At 40.5% G+C, this 20,051-nt stretch overlaps 1 protein-coding gene across 1 annotated transcript in view; it reads left to right on the forward strand.

Annotated features, from left to right (window-relative positions):
- The window catches only part of ube2j1 (ubiquitin-conjugating enzyme E2, J1), a 36,437-nt gene extending 16,855 nt beyond the window's left edge, over nucleotides 1–19,582 (forward strand). The window contains exons 3-8 of the mRNA XM_037086650.1: nucleotides 1,427–1,558; nucleotides 2,114–2,198; nucleotides 5,745–5,850; nucleotides 13,198–13,327; nucleotides 15,257–15,385; nucleotides 17,686–19,582. Of these exons, the coding sequence (XP_036942545.1) occupies nucleotides 1,427–1,558; nucleotides 2,114–2,198; nucleotides 5,745–5,850; nucleotides 13,198–13,327; nucleotides 15,257–15,385; nucleotides 17,686–17,979 (876 nt within the window). The 3' untranslated portion in view covers nucleotides 17,980–19,582. The remainder of the gene's footprint in view (nucleotides 1–1,426; nucleotides 1,559–2,113; nucleotides 2,199–5,744; nucleotides 5,851–13,197; nucleotides 13,328–15,256; nucleotides 15,386–17,685) is intronic.
- The last annotated feature ends 469 nt before the right edge of the window (nucleotides 19,583–20,051 follow it).

Below are 20,051 nucleotides of genomic sequence, written 5' to 3' on the forward strand. Positions count from 1 at the left end.
ATGACATGAGCTTTCTTTCACCAAATTACTTTAACATTTTCTATTCTATTTATAAGCTAGAACTAACTCACTGACATTACAACAAAGCATATTGGGAACTGATGTTCCTTGACCAATGTTCATGCCAAATAGGAATCATAATAGAAAAATTACAGAATTGGGGGGGGGGGGGATCACTGTATATGAGCTTTTGTTTGCTTACAGTGACATGCAGTTAAGGTCTACACCACGACACAGTGATATGGAGACAATTTTGTTCTGAAATCTTTGTCTACTTTGTTACTTTTAAAATCATAATAGAGTGCCGAGTACAATTTGAAATGATATCCAAAGCTTTCATCTGTACTTTTCTTGCCCATAAGACAAGCAGATCACAAACTGGCCAGTGAAAACCATGACATACAAACGGCATGGCAGGCCCATGTTTGGAGAGGTGACCACGAGCAGAACAGAGCTGGAGTTGGGAGTAATTTAGAATGAGGAGTTGGAGAAACAGAAAACCCCATTTAGTTGAAGGTCGCTGTTATTTTGATACCAGTAGTTTTACCTGTAATTGAGTAATACTTCAGTAATGCACTTGAGTACAGATTTTCAGTACTCTTTCCATCCTTGAAAATTATTTAACAAAGGAATCATGACAGGAAGTTAAATTATTCATTCCCTTGGGATGATTCGGCCAACTTGGCTTAGTGGGAGGCCAATCACATGGTACAGATAATTCTGGGATTCAGCTGAGATCAGATGTGATTTTTAAATAAAATAAAATTAGAGTTGATTACACACTCGTATAACAACATCAGCTCATTGAAAGAAGTAAGGAAGGCACTGTGTTTATCCCTCTTCAATTTCCACTTCTGCTTCCACATTATCCTTTTCAGATCCTTCTGTCTTCATTCAACTGTGGCAGAGAAGAGGATTTGGACTTTTTATATCTGACAGGAACTACAGAATCTAAAATATTCCTGCAAGAGCTATTAAAAAAACGTCAAGCTGCTCTACAGTGGGGCCCTGGTATTCATTGGTACTAAGAAATATGTTAAAGGCAGTAAAAGCTTGACAGAAAACAAGGAGCAGAGAGTGAATTTTAGGGGCAGTAAAGCGAATCCTCCACAGAGATTGATGATATACCTTCAAAAGGCTAGAAATAAAGATGAAAGAAAAACAAGCAAAAGCATGAATAGTAAAGATGCAGATTGATAATTTACAAGACATAGTAATGTTTTTATATAAATGGACTTTTTTTTATTAATTGGAAACTTCTCAATTAAAAAAATGCTCAACATCAGCACAACAGCTGTGTGGTAATGCTTCACAGGACGTCACTGACAGTGTCAGCCAGGCAGAAGAAGTCACACAGGTGTGTCCATCCTGATGAACATGTCTGTATGTAACATGGGCTCAATATGACATGTCTTTCTTTATGCAGGATAACCTCTTTGAATGGCACTTCTCCGTACGCGGGCCCCCAGATTCCGATTTCGATGGCGGGGTTTACCACGGCAGAATCGTGCTTCCCCCAGAATACCCTATGAAGCCCCCAAGCATTATCCTCCTCACAGTAAGACACTGACAAAGGCCACATCTCAATTGCATTCGATTATTCTGCCACTCGAGCGGAACAGGAATATGTCAAATCATACGATCAAAGAGTAGAAAATGGACAAGTCATTTAACCCTCAGCCATTTCTGGTTGCAGCACACGAAGTGACAGTTGTCAGATCAAAGCCTGGGCTGTCATCACACTGTCAGGGGGAATGGTGCTGGTTTTGTGGGAATATGAGACTGTCTTAGTATATTCAGACAGCTGTATGACACCTGCACTAATGACAGGCTGATGAAAGCCAGAGTTCTCTGATTTGTTGTGACATCCACTTTTTGATTGTGTCAAACTACTTTTTCTCTTTTTTATTTTTAATGTTTCTTTTTCAGCATTTATTGTTTGAAAAATCCTACTCATGTAAAATATCGGCCTGCATTTTCCTTTTTAACACTCTCAACTTTTTTAAATTTGCATGTCAGTCTGCTTGGTAAAACTTTTGGCAGTGTTTGTTTTATTAATGAATCTCAACCCACCTATCCCCATTTTACCTTATATTTCTTCCTCCTCTCCTAGCCAAATGGAAGATTCGAAGTAGGGAAGAAGATCTGCTTGAGCATCTCTGGCCACCATCCAGAAACCTGGCAACCCTCTTGGAGCAGTGAGTACCCCTAATAATCATGAATAAGTTCTCTTCATGTTGCTCATTCTCAGTGTAGTTGTTTCTCCATCTATAGGTCATTGTTCAAGTTTAGTTTGGAGGCTCTGGAAAAGTGTCAATAACTATTCTTATATGTAGAGCTGGAAAATTTGAACGGTTGCAGACATTTACAGCACAAGTATCGTAAAAAATTTGATGTTCCGTGCTTACGTGTCACGGCAAGTGCACAGTTATTTTACTTACTGCATTCTAAAGAGAAATCTTGAATGACAAAATAATGTGACATTGACACTACTGACCACTCACCATAACACACACATTACCGTGACATTATCTTAGTTCTCGACAGGGTCTCCAAGGGGACTGCACAGGTCAGTTATCTGTACAGCAAGAGTCTAATCATACTCTCCTGACTGTTTTTATTCACTAATTATTTCTAAAAACCTTGACTTTTTTTTAGCACTGTTGAAAAGCCATCAATAAACCTGAACAATAAAGGAACTGAAGAAATGACGGCCATAATCTCATTAACCAGATAATCTGGCTAAGTAAGGCACACTGTGCAAAGAGGTTGTATTAAGGCTCTGAAAGTCATGGGTGTGTTTTTGGCATAAGGTAAATTAAACTAATCTATGTCATCGTTGCCCATTCCCTTTAAGAGCTGGGATGCTCCAGAACCTGGCACATTGCTGTTAAACAATAGCCCCATTCACACTGCCCTTTCAATGTGGATATCAATACTCTGCCTCGCCATCTGTGTCAAAGTTACAGATGCGGAGGGGGGGTATAGTTTCACTCAGGGTCTGATCCACCTCTGGAGGTAGTATCAGAGCCGCAGCAGAGGAGGGCTGACATCTGAGTGAATGGAAGAGCCGACAGTGCAGAACAGCCTTATGGTCTTCACAGTCAGACACAGACTTCAACCCACAAAGCAGCATTACATGACACCCCCCCCCCCTCAAAAAAACAAAAAGACATACAAGACAAATAATTATAAATAAATACATAAAATTCAATAACAGAACTGATTCAGAGACAGGTTGCTCTGAAGCTCTTATTATCAACATACTGCATGTCACATGGCTGGCCATGCCTTAGGGATCTGACTTCCCCTGCTGGGTGCTTAAAGTGTTGTGCACAAGTTGTGTCTCAGCCTGTCTGGAATGAGTGCAGGAGATCTGGTCGGATAATTGCACATCACAGGCAGGCGAACTGTAGTTATTCTTACTACTGTGCTGACGCTTCAGCCTATATGTTACATGTATGTTACAACTACATATTTAATACAATTAAGTGTAGATATGTCATTTTAACACTATTTCTGAAGGCAGTTTTGAAAAGATTTAGGTTAATCAATTTTACATATTATTTACTTAGATCCAATAATGAATACATATTTATTTTCTGAATATATTGTCTATATTTAGTTAAAGCTTTTTTGACTAGCCTGGGGTGTTTGTATGTATATATATATTAGGACTGTCAGTTTAACGCGTTAATTAGATTAATTAATTACACTGCAAATTAACACGTTATAAAAATTAACGCAATTAATTCTGAGATTCTGAGTGGTAATTCAATGCGTGAGCATTTTAATTTTGGCCCATTGAAAGACCCGTAGGCTACTTGGCAGTGGCACGTCAGGGTAGCACTAGCACCGAGGAACTTGTCCGCACGTGTTCGTCACTTCCCACCTGTGTCGCTAGTTAAACAGCGTGACAACAGACATGAGCCGTTTTTATACAGAGCACCAAGCCGCCAATTTGCCCGTCCTTTAGGCGGCTCGGTCCGTGGTTTTAGACAGAGGCCGGCAAATTGGCGGTCTGTTTTGGTCCGCCGATTTTCCGCCTCGGAGGGTACACACTTATTTCCGCCTCGCCTGCTATCTAAAAACGAGGCGGAAATGTGCCGGCCTCTGCGTGACATGGGCGGAGGTGTCAATGATCTGCACTGTTGTGCGACCCACAACCGAGGAGTTTTAAAACCAAGAAACAGCTGATCACAGCAGTCAGTCCATGACTTCATCTGCAGACATTAAGATGAACAACTGGACAGCTGCTGAGATCCAGGAGATGCAGCGTCTCCTCGGTCTCTGTAGTCGTTTTGTTGTGTTAGCTTGTTGTTGTGTCGGCAAGCTAAGGATGGTCGCTACTTTCAAATTAAAAGCCCCCCGCTAAGAACCCAGTTCTAAATGGGTTGCAATGTGAAGCTCTTATTTTGAAGGCAAATTCTATGTCACTGTTGTCACAGCTTTATACCTCTACTACTCATTTTAAATTGCCGTATTTAGTCAGCTTTGGTATTCATTTTGAATTGCTGTATTGAGTCAGCTTTAGTGCTCATTTTGAATTGAGAGTCTGCTTAAGTGCCTATTTGAGACTCAGCCTTACTTTATTTCCGACTTTTATTTATTTAAGTGTATTTGTATTGCATTTTTGAATAATGCACCTGGCCTAATTGGTTTGCTGGGATGTGCTTGACCATTTTCTTTTAAATTTCATTTATGAAACGCACTTTACCAAAAAAAAAAAAATGTAGATTTCAGATCTTCTCTTTTTAGTGTATTTAATTGATTAGTCAATGCAATTTTGTAATGTCCTGGAATTTGAATTCTTTATTTGGGCATCAGATATGAGATTAAAATGCGATTAATTAGATTAATTAATTACAAATCCTGTGATTAATTAGATTGATTTTTTTTAATTGCCTGACCGCCCATATATGTACATATATATATTTATATTTATATATTTATATTTATTTATATAGTACATTTGAAATAATCTGCAAAAATATGCAAGAAATCAAATGCCAGTAATAATGGAAAAATGTGTGTAGTTTGGATGGACTCAGTAGATTTCTAGAGAGTCTAACTGCCGCCAGGAGTGAACAGTAGTATGATCAACTTTGCTTTTACTAAACATTGCTTGTAGCTATTGCCATGTGGTGCATCTCCTGTCAAGGGCCCAACCTGTGGCAGAGTCTCATTGCAGGCAAAACAATACGAAATCTGCAACAGACCAAAGAAAATAAATGCTGCATTTGAGTAGCAGAAATTCCCCCGTTTATGTTAAGGTATATGTGTTTTCAGTGTTATGCTTTCAAACAACAAGCAAAATGATTTGCCAAAAAACGGCAATATATGTAAATGGCTTATCTTTTGAAGACAGTCAGATATATTGGGATTCCAAATGCTTTATTCTGTATATCAGACTGGAGCACAGACAAACCACAGCCCGTCATAACATAGACACAAACACACCCCTGACCCTAACCATATTGTAAAACGTGGCTTGTGCCAGCTGGAGTATGTGTGAGTACAGGCGCACGGTGAATGTCCTCACAGAGGCCAGCGTAAATCCAGGCTTACGCTCAGAAAACAAAGCATCATTCCACTTATGTAACATGGGTACTGAGCATGACGACATGTGCAGCCTGTCATGTAATTTAACCTTCTCTGATTTACACAGCAATGTTAAACATGCAATGTTTTAAAAATGTTTTCCTCTCCTTTGTTTGTTCTCCTCTTGTCTGTTTCTCTTCCAGTTCGAACTGCACTAATAGCTATTATTGGATTCATGCCAACAAAAGGAGAAGGAGCAATAGGATCTCTTGATTATACCCCAGAAGAGAGGAGGGCCCTCGCCAAAAAGTAAGATGTGTTTTCTGAAACTCTGTCCAGTTTACTCTGCAGAGCATATTTTGTGTTTGCACCATGGATAGAGAATGATAATGTGGTCAGTATGGGGAGTGGTGTTTGAATATTGTGTATCGTATAGATGAACAGCAAACACACAGGTTAGGGATATGTTCTCTGCCAGCATTACATGCCTGATTGTAGTTATATGGCATAAACACAGCAAACCTCAAAAGAGCATTTGATGTAATCAGCGGCTGAACCTCGGTTGACTTGCCCGCCACTAATAACTGCCAAGTCACAAAGGGAAAGGAGCATGCCTAAGCCAATCCTGGTATTGCAAGATGACAAATTCATTATCACCAAAGTACCTGGTCTCCAGAGGGAGCACGAATGGGCATGCTGCTCTTCATTTCACACCACATTTCCCTCTGAGAAAACGGTACAAAGCCAGAGCAGGAGAGAATCTAGCTGAAGTTGCTCTTCCAACAGTAGATGAAACTGGGGTCTTGATCAGTGGGCTGTTTCATTAGCACATGTAGATGAGACAGACACGGAAGACACACTTTGCTATAAATACATTGCTGCTTATCTCTTTGATGGAAAACCTTTTTTCTACTTATTTCCCTCTCGGTCTAAGGCCGAGACAGCACTTTGTTTTTTCATCTTCTGTTTCTGTGCCCCTAGTGATTGTGAGAACTGTCAGTCTCTGCACAGCAGGAAAACACTCCTGATCAATATTTTCAGAATCTGTAGAGATTGGCTGACAAGGAGCAGCCAAAGAAGTTGGCCAGCTTGTGACAGGACAAACACACTGAGGCCCTGTGGAGGTCCCTCAGAAAAGAATATGAAAAATGTCATTCTTCCCTGACACCTGAGTGCACATTTCATATGCAGGAGACCAGCTGCCATGGCATATATTATGAGATATACGTAGTTGTTAAAGGTAACTTAACAAAGTAAACTCAAGACAATACAGCTTTGAAAATGATCAGCCTCTGAGGGAAGGGGCCTTTCAATTTTTTCTGGATTACATTTGTCAAATTCAGTTTTTCTTTTTGCCTAATACACAATGAATTTGACCCAGTAAGGATAGTTTGAATAGATTTCAATTAAACAATATTATACACTATTTTCATTGCTCATAATTGGTGACAAGCTTCTCAGAATATGTATCCGCTATCTGTCAGTGACATCATCCATTTTGCTCCAAATCCTCAGAAGCAATACCACAGGGAGTGCACAAACTGTATATGAAATAACTTTTGTTCATGTTAATTGAAACTCAGTGGTGGAACTATAGTAACTAGGACAACCAGGGCTTCACTGATTTTGTTAATGAGCCAAGACTGTTTGTCCAAAACTGGAGCTCCATGTTAGCCATTGTTAGTCAGTCCACACTGGATTTATCTTGAAGCTGAAGAAGAAAAGCTAGCTTTTCAATCTTCTCTTCTACAGATCTACCTATGATAATTTAGGAATATCAGTACATTATTGTTATAGAAATGAAGAAGGTAAGAGGGAAAATTGCCATGTCATCAGAAATTCCATACATTTTTTGAATGATATGCATCATTAGCATCTTTTCACTTAGAACGGGAAGTCAGTCTTTCTTTCCCTTATTGGCTGTGATCAATTGAGTATGGGACCTGCAAGATGTAGTGTAAGCAACCCCAATCAGAGTTGTTTCAATGAAATGAAGGATGGGTGTGCTTTGCCAAATGCAAAAATGCTCCAACTGGCCTTTGTTGACAGCCGGGCAAATAACACATCATACCCCTCTTCTGGTTGTGTCCTACTGGCTGCCCTGTCTCATTCCATGACCTCTGTTTTGAATATCGTTGTAATTTAGACTCCTACACCAGTGTGTACATTTGGGCACTCTCTTCTTGACAGTATTTACACTGTTACACTAGGATGTACACACAACACAAGACAGAAGTAAACAAAAAGAGAGGTGGAACATGATTGTCACTCTGCCAGTCTTATCAGCAGTCTCAAACATGTTCCTGTCCCTCTCAGTGTCTGAGATTTTACAAATCAAATCTCCAGTTTTGACGTTTCTCTTTAAGCTCGGATGTGTTTTTCATGATCAGCACTTACAATCATTCATGTAACCTGATATTTGCATGGCATCTGCTTTTGGACACATAAACTCTCTTTTTTAAGCTTTCATAGTCGAGTGACATGATGACTAGAGGCGATTGCTGTGCCTTACAAAATGTCTTATGACTAAACATCTTCACGTCACTTGAATAAAATCCAATTTCAGTTTGGAGGAATACACTGATTTGGATCATTTAGTACCATAATATATCCAGATCCATCCATGTCACCTTTAGCCTGAGGAGCTCCTAAGTGATACTGTGGTGTTCCTCAGTGCATGATTTATCCCTCCTCTTCACAGCTGTAACATCGGTCCATTAGCTGCTTGCAATGGACTATTGGCTTCTCTAAGACAAATTCACAGAAATCTCTTTTATGTGTTGCATTTTTGTGTTTTTTCCTCATCACTGCACTAAGCAGCTCTGTGATCCTTCTCTGGGCAATATTCACTGAACCCTACTGTCATGACTGACCTGAAGGGGTAAAGGTACACGCAACAGTCTCAGCCCTTAGCAAGGATGTGAATGTGCCACAGGTGGTGAAAGCAAAAAACAAACTTGTCAGCTGAGGATACAGTGTGAGACAGCCAGCAGCACAGACAGCCAATGCCCAAAGCATTTGGCTTTTCTGCCACTTTGTAGAATTCATTTACAGCCCTGAAAGTATGGGCAGCTCAATCAAAAAAATCTTTATAGCTTTTTAATCACAATGCTAAATTACCACTGGCCAAGGACCAGGTGACAGTACATTTTTTTGCAAATACTGTAAATCAATGAGCCACCCACGGCACAGGCTGCCAAGTTTTTGAATTGTACAATTTATATGCCTGAGATGCTCAGAATTATTTGTCCTGTTTCTCTTTCTTTGTTAGTGTTGACCACAGCACACTCTTTGGACATCAGCCAACAAATCTTAACTATGACTCTGCATCACACTATTGGTTGGCTGCCCAATGGACTGATCTACAACATTTCTCTGTGATTGTTCACAGTGATGATCTGGCAGTTGTCACTTATTGAAGAGTCTGTTTGACGACTATGGCTGGATTTTAATGGATAACGTTTGTAATTTAGATTGAGATTAATGGCTATATTTAGGGCCCAAGCAGGTCTTGACCTTCAAGGTTTTTGTTGTGACGACTTTTTTGTCCCAAATGGTCGCAATTTTCACTGCCTGAACTTTGCACACAGCATCTGTGGACCCTCCTGACAAAAGAATTTTGATATTTCAAACAATACTCAAGTTACTGAATACCAACTTCCTGCAGATTGTGTTGCATATCTCCACACTGATGTGTACAAATGACTTGAAACTCAGGTTACTACTTCCCCATGAGCCCCTGAGGCTCTGTGCAAAAATTTTGGCCGATTTAGATTGAAGTATTTTATATCACCACATCAGTAGTTTGGATTAACATGAAGCTTGTTACAATTATTGCCAATGCCCTTCTGACGATAGCTGATGAAAGGTGTTACCATTGGACTCTATAGCGCCCCCTGGAATATTAAAAATCTCTTACATGCATACGCATGAATGACATTCAGTATGCATATATATCATGACCAGACACACAAAAAAACAACCAAACTGTCACTCCAACAGGAAGTCGGCCATTTTGATTTAAAGTTCCCATTTCACCCCCATTTTGATCCATTTCCATGCCTCGTACTTTAACGAACTCCCCCTTCAGATTTAACACCACAGACTTTCAATTCACTCAGTATCATCCTCATACCTTGAAGATGAAACATTATCAAAAGCTTTCGCCTACATCAAACATGGTGGATGTCATAGTGCTGTTTAAGGCTGCACAATAAATCGAATTTTCATCGTCATCACGATATGAACATGTGCTATAAACACATCGCAAAAGACTGCCTGAAATGCAATGAGTACGAAAAATCATTTTATTTACACGCACCATGCGCGCTGTGGACTGCAGCACCGTAAGCGGCAGGACAAAGCGAGACAACATGGAGAGAACATACATGGGAGACTCTGCTTAGTGTTTAATAGAGGCCCACAGAAGGGGGAGGAGCACCCGCGGGTTCAGGACAGAGAGACGGAGTGTCACGGTCTCGGTTGGCCAGTGTTACAGTGTTTCAAAGTAATCAAGTAGTTATCGGTCACAGGAGTCTTCAACAATGTGGTGATATATTGGTGATATATGGTGATATATGGTGATATATTCCATTTGTTCTCTGATGTAAAGGTGCAGTAAGTGTCAGCTCTGTCACACTGGGAAAACACCACTAGCATCATTAATGTTAGCAACATGCTCACATGCTTCGTTGTAAAGAGTGTTAATCACTGCGACGGTGCAACAACTGGTTTAATCAAAAGGTCCATTTATAATGAAATGATCCGTTCAGCAGAGCAGGGGATGTCTGCTCGCTCATCATTCTCCCAGTTTGTGTGCAAGAGGACTCAGGAAGGTAAACAACAAGCGTATCAAGTTACGGGAGGTGATTAGGGTCAAAAAGGGTAATGTGATTAAATTGCATTAATCTAAATTTTTCTTTTAAGGTTAAGGTTTTCAAATTGATTGCCAGAATTATAACACATTTATGGCGACAGCCCTTGAATATTTAATTACTGCACTAGTCATAAAGTGCAGTAAAAATATATATTTTTATTCTTAATAATGTTAAATAGGCCTAGGGGCCTACAGAGGGTTACAGAGTTACAAGTAGGCCTACATTTTCCATTTCAGACAGAAATTTGGTAAGTTTGGCTAAAAGCTTAACATCAAGCTGATATGCACACTTAAGTATTTGTTTAATTATCGCAACTTGCCCTCAATACCTCCATGCATCAGGACTGTGTCATATCCATAGCGCCACCCACTGGACACAGGAATTCAGACAGACATACTATTTACATGACATTTATAGGTTTTTTCCTCCATATTATACACTACAAGATGACATGCAACTAAAAGGTGAGCACATCCTCCGACAGCGTCGCCGCCAATCAATAATGAAAACACAACTGACCACAAATTAGTTTAAGGGATTTTTCACCTGTAGTCCATTTTGTTTTTATGTAGATTGCAGAGAGTTCTTCTGACTTCAGCGTACATTATTTAATACCAGCAGGAGCAGACCACCAAATCATAAAGGAAGTACTTCCTCATTCCTACAAGCACCAAACTTGTTTGATAAGAGTCCAGCTGTGAACACATGGCCAATATACAGTCACAGTCACAGCGCCACATGTTGGACACAGGAAATGACATTTAACCCCTTCCTTTGCTGTCCGAAACGCATACAGTTAAGAGATGCGTACACTATAATCAGGCAATGGGGAGCTTTAATTTGAAATTAAGATCTGAAGTTGTTCACATAATTTCTGCCAAGAAACCGGTGGAGAAACCGTCAAGAAATCAAAGCTTTGTGCTGTAAACGGAATTGAGAATGGAATTGTCCTCTTTCTACCTGCCTACCTAGCTAGCTAGCTTCACTAATGCAATTTTTTACACCAACATTTTTGTGTAAACACTGGTAAACACACGAAAAGGGGGGCTGTCTTCTTTTTTTATTGCCAGAGGATGAATTTGTCTTTTCTTTTTTTTTTTTTTTTTTTTTTTTTTTTTTTTTATTGTATGTAACCATCGTCATCACTAATGTGCTGGAAAAACAGGGAACAGTAGAAAGTAATAGATTGTACACCTCATCAGACTACATCCAAAGGAAATAAAACTTGTGTGAAATAAGTGTTCCTTCCTACCTTTTTTCCAAACTGATTATGGATCACCCCTCTTTTTCTTGTGTGTTGTGAGGTACACATGCATACTACCAATCAGGCAGGGGGCATAGATCAGGCACTGACACAGAAGCCACTAACAATATAACAGTTCATACTTTTTAAATAACTTTTACTCCAGTCTCTTTTTCAAACTAAGTACTGACTGAATGAATGATGAACAGCTTGAATAGAGACAGATGGAAAAGTATTAACAACCTTAACTTCTATGCCTGTCAGAGCATTGTGCCTTACAAGATCTCTGCAAAACAGATATGTCACTCACTAGTGATTGGTTGGGAAAAAATAACAATATAACTAATTTTAACACAGTGGCACTGAATTAATTAAGTTGAACAAAATGGCTGTCTGGTGTCATTATGAGTCCCATTAGATTTGAGAGCAGAGCAACATCTCTTAACGGAGTGGAGCAAGACACATGAGCAGTCAGATGATCTGACTGGTTCTAGCAATACAGGTTTCCAACTTATTTGAAGGATGATACAAAGAACAGAAAAATACCCAAACTGGTCATTGTTGATGAGGTTTCTACTTCCTGCTGACCCACTTAGAAATGGATAATATGGACTGTAGTATGTGAATGATTCATATAGTTTTTCTATCTCTCAGGGAGCTAAGTGTGATGTACTGATCTTCTGAGGGTGTGGTCATTTTGGGTTTGTCTGATCATTCTTTGGACACAACTAACCTGATTTCTGCAAAGCATTTTAGCAAGTTCTTTGCACTGCCCCTGAGAAATCTTGGATTGAACCAAGATTTGATGCTGAGAAAGCCCCTCTTTGCTTAGAATATTAATTTGACACGTTCACTTACTTTCTGCATTGTCAAATGTTTGCTTATTTCCAGGTTTTGTGAAAATATGAAATATTTTTAATGTGGTCTCAGACTTTTAGACCTGACTGTATATGTTGTTATCACAATTTTCTATACAATGGAAGTGACGACAGAAAAGGTAGCATGAACCAAAGACATACTGAGCACATTATGAGAGTAATATCTAGGTTGAAAAATACCAGAATTTTCCTTCAGGCATGAATCAGTTGTTGTAGATAATGTGTTGCATCTGTCTAATGGGATGCTACTGCATTACATCAGTCTCAGTCAATACTATTGATGTGGTGGAACATATCTTGTATTGAAAGAATTGCTTTCAGGTAGCATGACATATCAGTGATGTCGTTGTCATTATTGTACAAGCTGACAATTACAACAAAAAATTGTAATTTGATTTTTAGGTTAACTTGGCAACTAAACTTGATGTACAGAAGTGTCCTAGAAAATTGATGGGTGCTGTTCATAATTAACAGTCATTTATTTTGTTACGGTTCTCATTGTGAAGCAGGTTTTTTTCATAGAGCAGAGGGCCCTGGTTATTCATCAAATGGCCTGATACTGTCAAAAGGGACTTTTGAAGAAATTCCGGTCTGTTGTGGAATGAGAATTCCTCTTGCAGCAGGATGACCTCACCGTGCACTGTCTGTTCTCTGGCAGGTCCCAGGACTTCTGCTGTGAGACGTGTGGCTGCTCCATGCGCTCTGCCCTCCTGGCTCTGACTGCCAACAGCAACCCCAGCGCAGAGGACCACAAGGCTAAAGAACTGGCCCAGCAAATCAACTTCAAGGTACGTACGCTGGCTGTTATATGATTCATTTTTGATTCACAGTTCAGTCATTTAACCCCGAAGAGCAGACAAGCTGTGGACAGCACAGGCTAATAAAAAAGGACTACTGTTTTTTCTTTCTCTCTGTCCAAAGAATCATTTTATCAGTGTACTTTAATGTACACTGTTAAAAAAAAGTTAAGGGAACATTTCAATCACACATCAGATATGGATGAATGAATGATTCTAGTTGAAATACTGATGTACATTGTATAATTTGTTGAGAACATAATGACTGACAGTCAATGGAAACCAAAATTATCAACCCAAAATTTAAGTAAAAAATTTAAATCACAGGCTGATCCACCGTCTGTGGCGGTACTTGGCAATGCACCGATACATAACGTGCACAGTTGGGATTTAGGTCAGAGGAACAAGAGAACCAGTCAATGGCATCAGTGCGTTTGTCATCCAGCAACTGCCCACACACTCTGACCACATGAGTCCAGGCATTGTCCTGCACCATTAGGAACCCGGACACACTGCACTAGTCTAAGGTCTGACAATCGCTCTGAGGATTTCATCCCAGTTCCTAACAGCAGTCAAGATACTGTTGACCCTGATATGGAGGTCTGTGCGACCCAGACGGACATGCTTCCCCAGACCATCACTGACCCGCTGCCAAACCAGTCATGCTGGATGATGTTACAGGCGTCTCCAGGCTCTTTCTCATCTGTCGGGTGTGGTCAGTGTGAATCTGATCTCATCTGTGAAGAGAATGGGGTGCCAGCAGCGGACCTGCCAATCCTGATGTTCACTCCTCAGCCCCAATCGCATCTGTTCCATGCTCTTGAGGTTGTGCTGGGAGACACAGCGAACTGTCATGTGACTTTACATATCAGTGTGTCACCCTGGACTACCTGTGCAATCTGACTGGGCTGCAGGTACTGCCTTATGCTACCAGTAGTGACAAGGACACTAGTAGAACACCAAACTAGAGAAGAATCAGTCAGGAAGGATAAGGGGTGAGCAAATGTCTGTTGCAACCACGGGTAAAATCATGCCCTTCTTGGGGTTTTCTTGCCTTTGCTTCTCTCCATTGCACCGGTTGTCACTTAAATTTGCACCAAAGCAGGTGAAATTGATTTACAATCAATTGTGCTTCCTCAGTGGACAGATTGATATCCCTGAACCTAACTAACCTGGTGTTATACTGTGACGATTAACTGTTCCCTTAATTTTTTTTAGCAGTGTATTTAAAGGGGCAACTTGTAAGATACTGCCAGATTTATTTATTTTTAAAGCGTTTAGCTAACATCATCAGCAAAGTGTGCTGAAACAACAGAGTTGACATTATGTCAGAGAAAGATATTTAATGTATTGCAGAGATGCTGAATTTGCTGTGCTAGCCTGCTGGCCCTGGCTCATCCTGTCTTATTGCCAATTTATACCTTTAGAAGTGATAGGTTGATGCTCTCTTTAGTTTTAGCTGGAACAAGAGAAAAATAAAAGAGACATAAACTGTACTCTGAGCTGATTGATTGATTGAGCTTAATTGCCTCAAACACACATCATTCAAACTGGACTTAAACAGAATAAAAACTCACCCAAACAGTCGTAGTTTGTCTTTCTACATCCTCTGGTTTGGTCAAAATAGATCATCAATTCATAGACTGAAATGTGAAAATAATCTTGATATAAGTTTGATAGAAAAACTGCATCTAAATAGAAGCAAGTGAGAGTATGACATGATTATGTTGTACTGATGGATTTGGAGCTTTGGAAACATTATACTGGAACCATTCGAGCTATTATAGTACAGGTAACTCCACCCTCTGCAGTGGTTCTTAAATGTTTATAATGATAAATATTTGATGTCATATTATCCAGCACTGTAACAAGAGTCAAGGCACAGAGTAGATAACTGTTGTTCCCTGTGTGTGAATGCAGGAAGAGTCCAGTATATCCAGGCAGGCAAGTGAGAGCGGAGGTGCAGAGAGCGAGCCTTCCACACCCAACCAGGGAGACACCTCCACGTCTGCAGGCCAGGAAGCTGCTGACAGTCCCCAGGCTGAACAGGTAGGTGTTTAACTGTCACTTTGGGCTTACACAGGACAGCAAATAACGTGTCTACAGCCTCCACCACCTACAGAACAGACCATTCACTGGGCAGTGCTTGTTTTAGCCTGTTTACTACAAATGCAATGTCAAGGGCAACCACTTCACAAACTATTCTGTGTGTAGATGGCTTTTCTATCTGCCAACCAGTCATTACTCTCAGTTAATTTCAGGGTGAAATGAAAATGTATCCCGGGGAACAGGTAGTTGTTCACCTTTACTTTACCATTAAATAAGTGGCATATTTACATTGAGGCACTGACCACAGTCTGACAGGGCTGAATGTGAGCTCACAAACAAAACTCAAATCTGACTCAACACTACTGAGCTCATGGCTTAACAGACAGGTTTTGGCTGCTTGTGGAAGATGGATATCCATTTACTGTGGTACCTAACATCATATATGTGTGATCTGAATCTCTCATCCCTGGTATACAAGAAAGCAGTTGTCACTGTCAACAACAGCCTTACATTTCCCATCACTGTCTGCAACCTTTATTGTTTGTCCTTGCACACCTTAAAGATAGCTGACTGTAAGTTTGGGTGAGAATATGACATGACATTGCACATATCCATTTCTTTGTAGTTGTTGAGGAATGATCTCTGCTTTTGGACTCTAAAATGATTGGACAGAGCCACCGTGATGTCACCCATAGTTTTCTGGCGAGCCAAATTGAAGCCCATAGGGGGTGTTTGTGGCCATCGGCATCTTGTCTACCAGTTAACACTCACAGGGTCGCTCATTAATCCATAACACCTGCATCTTTTGCTCGCTTTGGTCTGTTAATGCAATTAGCCGCTCAGTAAACCATATTATTTGTCCGAAATTTGGATCAAGATTTCTCCCAAAGACACAAACACCACAAACATGAGGGGTAAAGGACAGACCCTATCATCTAATTGTTACTCGTTGTGTTTTACAGCACTGATGACATGTATACCACTAAACTATAAATTTAATTCACTGACATGCAAAACAGCTTACATTTAGGATTATATAGGCTTTGCTGATCCCTCCTCCTAATGTTTGTCATATTGTTTCCAATCCATTTAAGATCCAAACTATTGAACAAAGCAGTGGGTGTTCTAAAGTGCCACAGTGGAGATTATGCCGTCACTATGCAGTCAATTAACCATCTTTCACATTGTTCCTTTTAATTGGGTTTTATGCTTCATCACCTACTGACATCCCACTGAGTTCCACAATCATTTTGAATGTGGATGGAAGGAAATGATCATGCATGATTGTATAGCAGCACCATGCCAGCTGTATTGGTTGCACTGAGTCAGCTACACACCAGCGCTCTCTATAAAACATCATAGTGGATGTGTTATGGTAGCTTGATGCCTATAGTTCCACAGCTTCCTTTCACCAGTTCAGATGATGTGGATGAGCTTTGTTGCCTAAGAGGATTGATTTTGGCGCCAGCTGCTACCCACAGAACCACAGTGACAGAGTCTGAAGAAGCAGAGAGGAGGGTCAAGTTAGATTAGTGTTTCTGAGTTTGGATAAACTGAGGAGGGCCACGTCAAAAATAGTACTCACCATCTGCCGCTGAACTTGGAGGGAGAGGACTTAAAACTCTTCCAGAATGAGGCAGGCTGGCCCACAGTATCCCATACTGGCTTGCTGCTGTTCACCATGTACAGAGAGATGCTGGATCACTGTGTACTGTTTACTGCCTCTCCTCAGTCTATGCAGGCTCCCTCAAGCCAATTTTCTAATTCGGTGAATGTATGTTTTCTAGTCATCCCCCTCACAGCCTTCTGTCCTCCAGAGATGACTCATTCTATCCGGACTGGTCACCTTAAATGAACTATCATAAATTTTAGCTTTAACCAATTCTGACACTAAGGGTTTATACTAGGTTTTTAATTTGATGTCCCAGGATGCTCATGGATCACACATTGATGCAGTTGCATCCCATTGTCTTTCACTGCTGTGAGAAGTGGTTTTAAAACAGGCCAAGTGACAAAAAAAAAACGCATTATAGATTATTTTATACTTAATTGTTTGTACACTATTCTGAAATTGCACATGTAAAGCTACAATGTTTGTTTGTACTCCTAATCACAAAAGATGTCGGCAAAACAACTCTAAACTATATTATGAATGCTTGTGCTGGAAAACTGATGCTGACGGAGCTGAAGCACAACCCAAATGCAATGCAGCTGGGTCCAGTGGACATGAAGCATAAGTATTAATTTTTTGTCCTCTAATACCTAATTTTGTCCCATTGATCCTATATTCTCCCCCACAGGCAGAGCCTTCTACCATCACAGGGGTAGAGGAACCCCGGGCCCCTGCAGCCCCCAGCACTGATCGCCCTCTCAGCCCCCGGCAGCGTCGTGCTCAACAGCACAGCCAGCAGGGCCAGAGAGAGGGTAGAGATCCAGCCAGCAGGCCAGCCTTCGCCCCAGCTGCTCGCCAGCCTCAGGATGAAAGCCACGCAGGCTCTGCAGTCCTCATTGTGTTGCTCACTCTGGCTCTGGCTGCACTCATCTTCCGCAGGATCTACCTGGCTCAAGAGTACAAGTTTGATTACGAGCTGTGACCAGTGAGGCTGTCACCCCTCTTACCCTCGACTCAGCCCTTCCTGCTTCCACCCATACAGAACTATGACCCACTTTGATGGAACCAGAGCCGAGACAGAGTGTGGCGCTGACTTTCTGCCCGCCCTGCTTGGCAGCAGAGGGTTCAGTCTTTGCTGAGGGGGAACTTTTATTCCGGAGGAGGCGCTCCACACACCACCACACCTCCAGGGTGTCTTTTAATCAATGTGAATTTTACTCTCCAGAGTGTCATGCATTTTTAAAAACGGGAAACTTTATTGTGTTTATAATCAGTTCTGCAGCCACACGCACCACTTGTCCTCTTTCCACATAATTATTGTCTATCCTAGGGCCGCCGGTTGTTCTCATTATTTAATTAATACTATGATATATCAATGTTTATGGGGGATTTCTGTTTCAAGGTAATTATTTAATTAGGAAGTATCTGCACAGTGTGTCCCTGCTTTAATGACCTCAAACTTTGTGTTTTAAACTTCCTGTTAGGTCAGGCCAGTCACACAATACAGGGTTCTATTTTAATGGTGCATGTGCAGCAGACGCTGTGTGGGTGTCTTCAGTTGCTGAAGCTTTGGTTCATATAGATGTCGTTGGTATTTATGGAGGACTGAAACTGGCCAAATCCGAAATGAATTAAGTAAATGGCTAAATAAGTATGCCAAAAAATGCAGCAAAACAATATTGAACATACAGTCACAGTCAAAAGTTTAGATACACATTGTAAAGAACATGTACATCACATAAATATTTTTTGGTTTCATGTGACTACAGTTTTCCTCCACAAGGTTTTTTTCTTTGTCCATGTGATCGGCAGCAAACTTCAGTCCAGCTTCAAGGTGCTGCTCTGACCTGTGGCCATTTGCTGCATGTCACCCCCCCACTCTCATCATATTTCCTGTCATTTCTTAAAAAAAGTCATCAGCTGTTATCAATCATAATCATGCAGAAGAAGTTAAGAGACCATGCTACTACGAAAATTTGATTCACGCAACTTTATATCATCACCAATGTGATCATTCAATTTGCTGCCTGTGTATTTATGATCCAGCAGATTTGGTCACATTTTCAGGAGACCTGTAATAAATTCATTACTGAATCAAACTTCAGGGATGTTTTTGTGACAAATAGTTTGTGTTCCACACATTAAAAAAAAATGAAATTCATATTTCTTCTTTAATTTGCATCTATTTATTTCCCCATAGAGCCATTTATTTATTTCTTCATTTCTGATTTTGGCAGTTTCAGTCCTCCACAGTTGATTTTATTGAACTGAATTGTAAATGGTCACATCATATTGTAATTGATGTGATATAGCAACATTGTGCATTACCATAGTAGAACATGACATTTTGAAAAAGTTGGATTATGGCACGGATGCAAAGGATTGATGAGCTCTGGCAAAGTGCTGTCCCTGAACAGGCACGGTTCTGGCAAATGTTTGACCAATCATATGTGTGTAGAGGTGTGTTTGGCTATGTCTTTCAAATAATCACAGGCTGCAGATTTATCAATATACAGTATGTGTCCTGCTTACCTCAGACGGCTGCAGGGATTCAATAAACTGAAGCAGAAGCTTTACAATACAAAGCAGCTTGTATGAATCATTCATACTAATTTACCAACATTTGTGTGTTACACCACGCTGTGTGACCATCATTATGTGTGTTTACAGAAGTTAGCACAATTTGTACTAGTGAGTAGTCAAAAATGTCACACAGTTACTTCTTGTGTAAACTGACAACACCCAAATACCTGCCAGTAGTGATCAGATGCAAAGAAGATGGGTGTATATTTCTGACCCTGACCCTACTGTACCTGGAAATCAAACAAAAATGCTGCATCCAAATATTTCTAGGTCCTTAGCCTTCCTCTGACCTCTTTGGAAACTGAATAAACAGCATCCTCACAACAGCATCCCACTCCGTCACACATTAAATAGGAAATGCTTTTATACATCAAAGTCTGTTTACAGCTTTCTGGGAGCCCTGCTGCTTATATGAAACATATGAAAGGTCTGATAAATGTCCTCAAGTGATGTCACTCGAGTCATTAACAG

Source organism: Acanthopagrus latus, chromosome 22, assembly GCF_904848185.1.
Source record: "Acanthopagrus latus isolate v.2019 chromosome 22, fAcaLat1.1, whole genome shotgun sequence".
NCBI lineage: Eukaryota > Metazoa > Chordata > Actinopteri > Spariformes > Sparidae > Acanthopagrus > Acanthopagrus latus.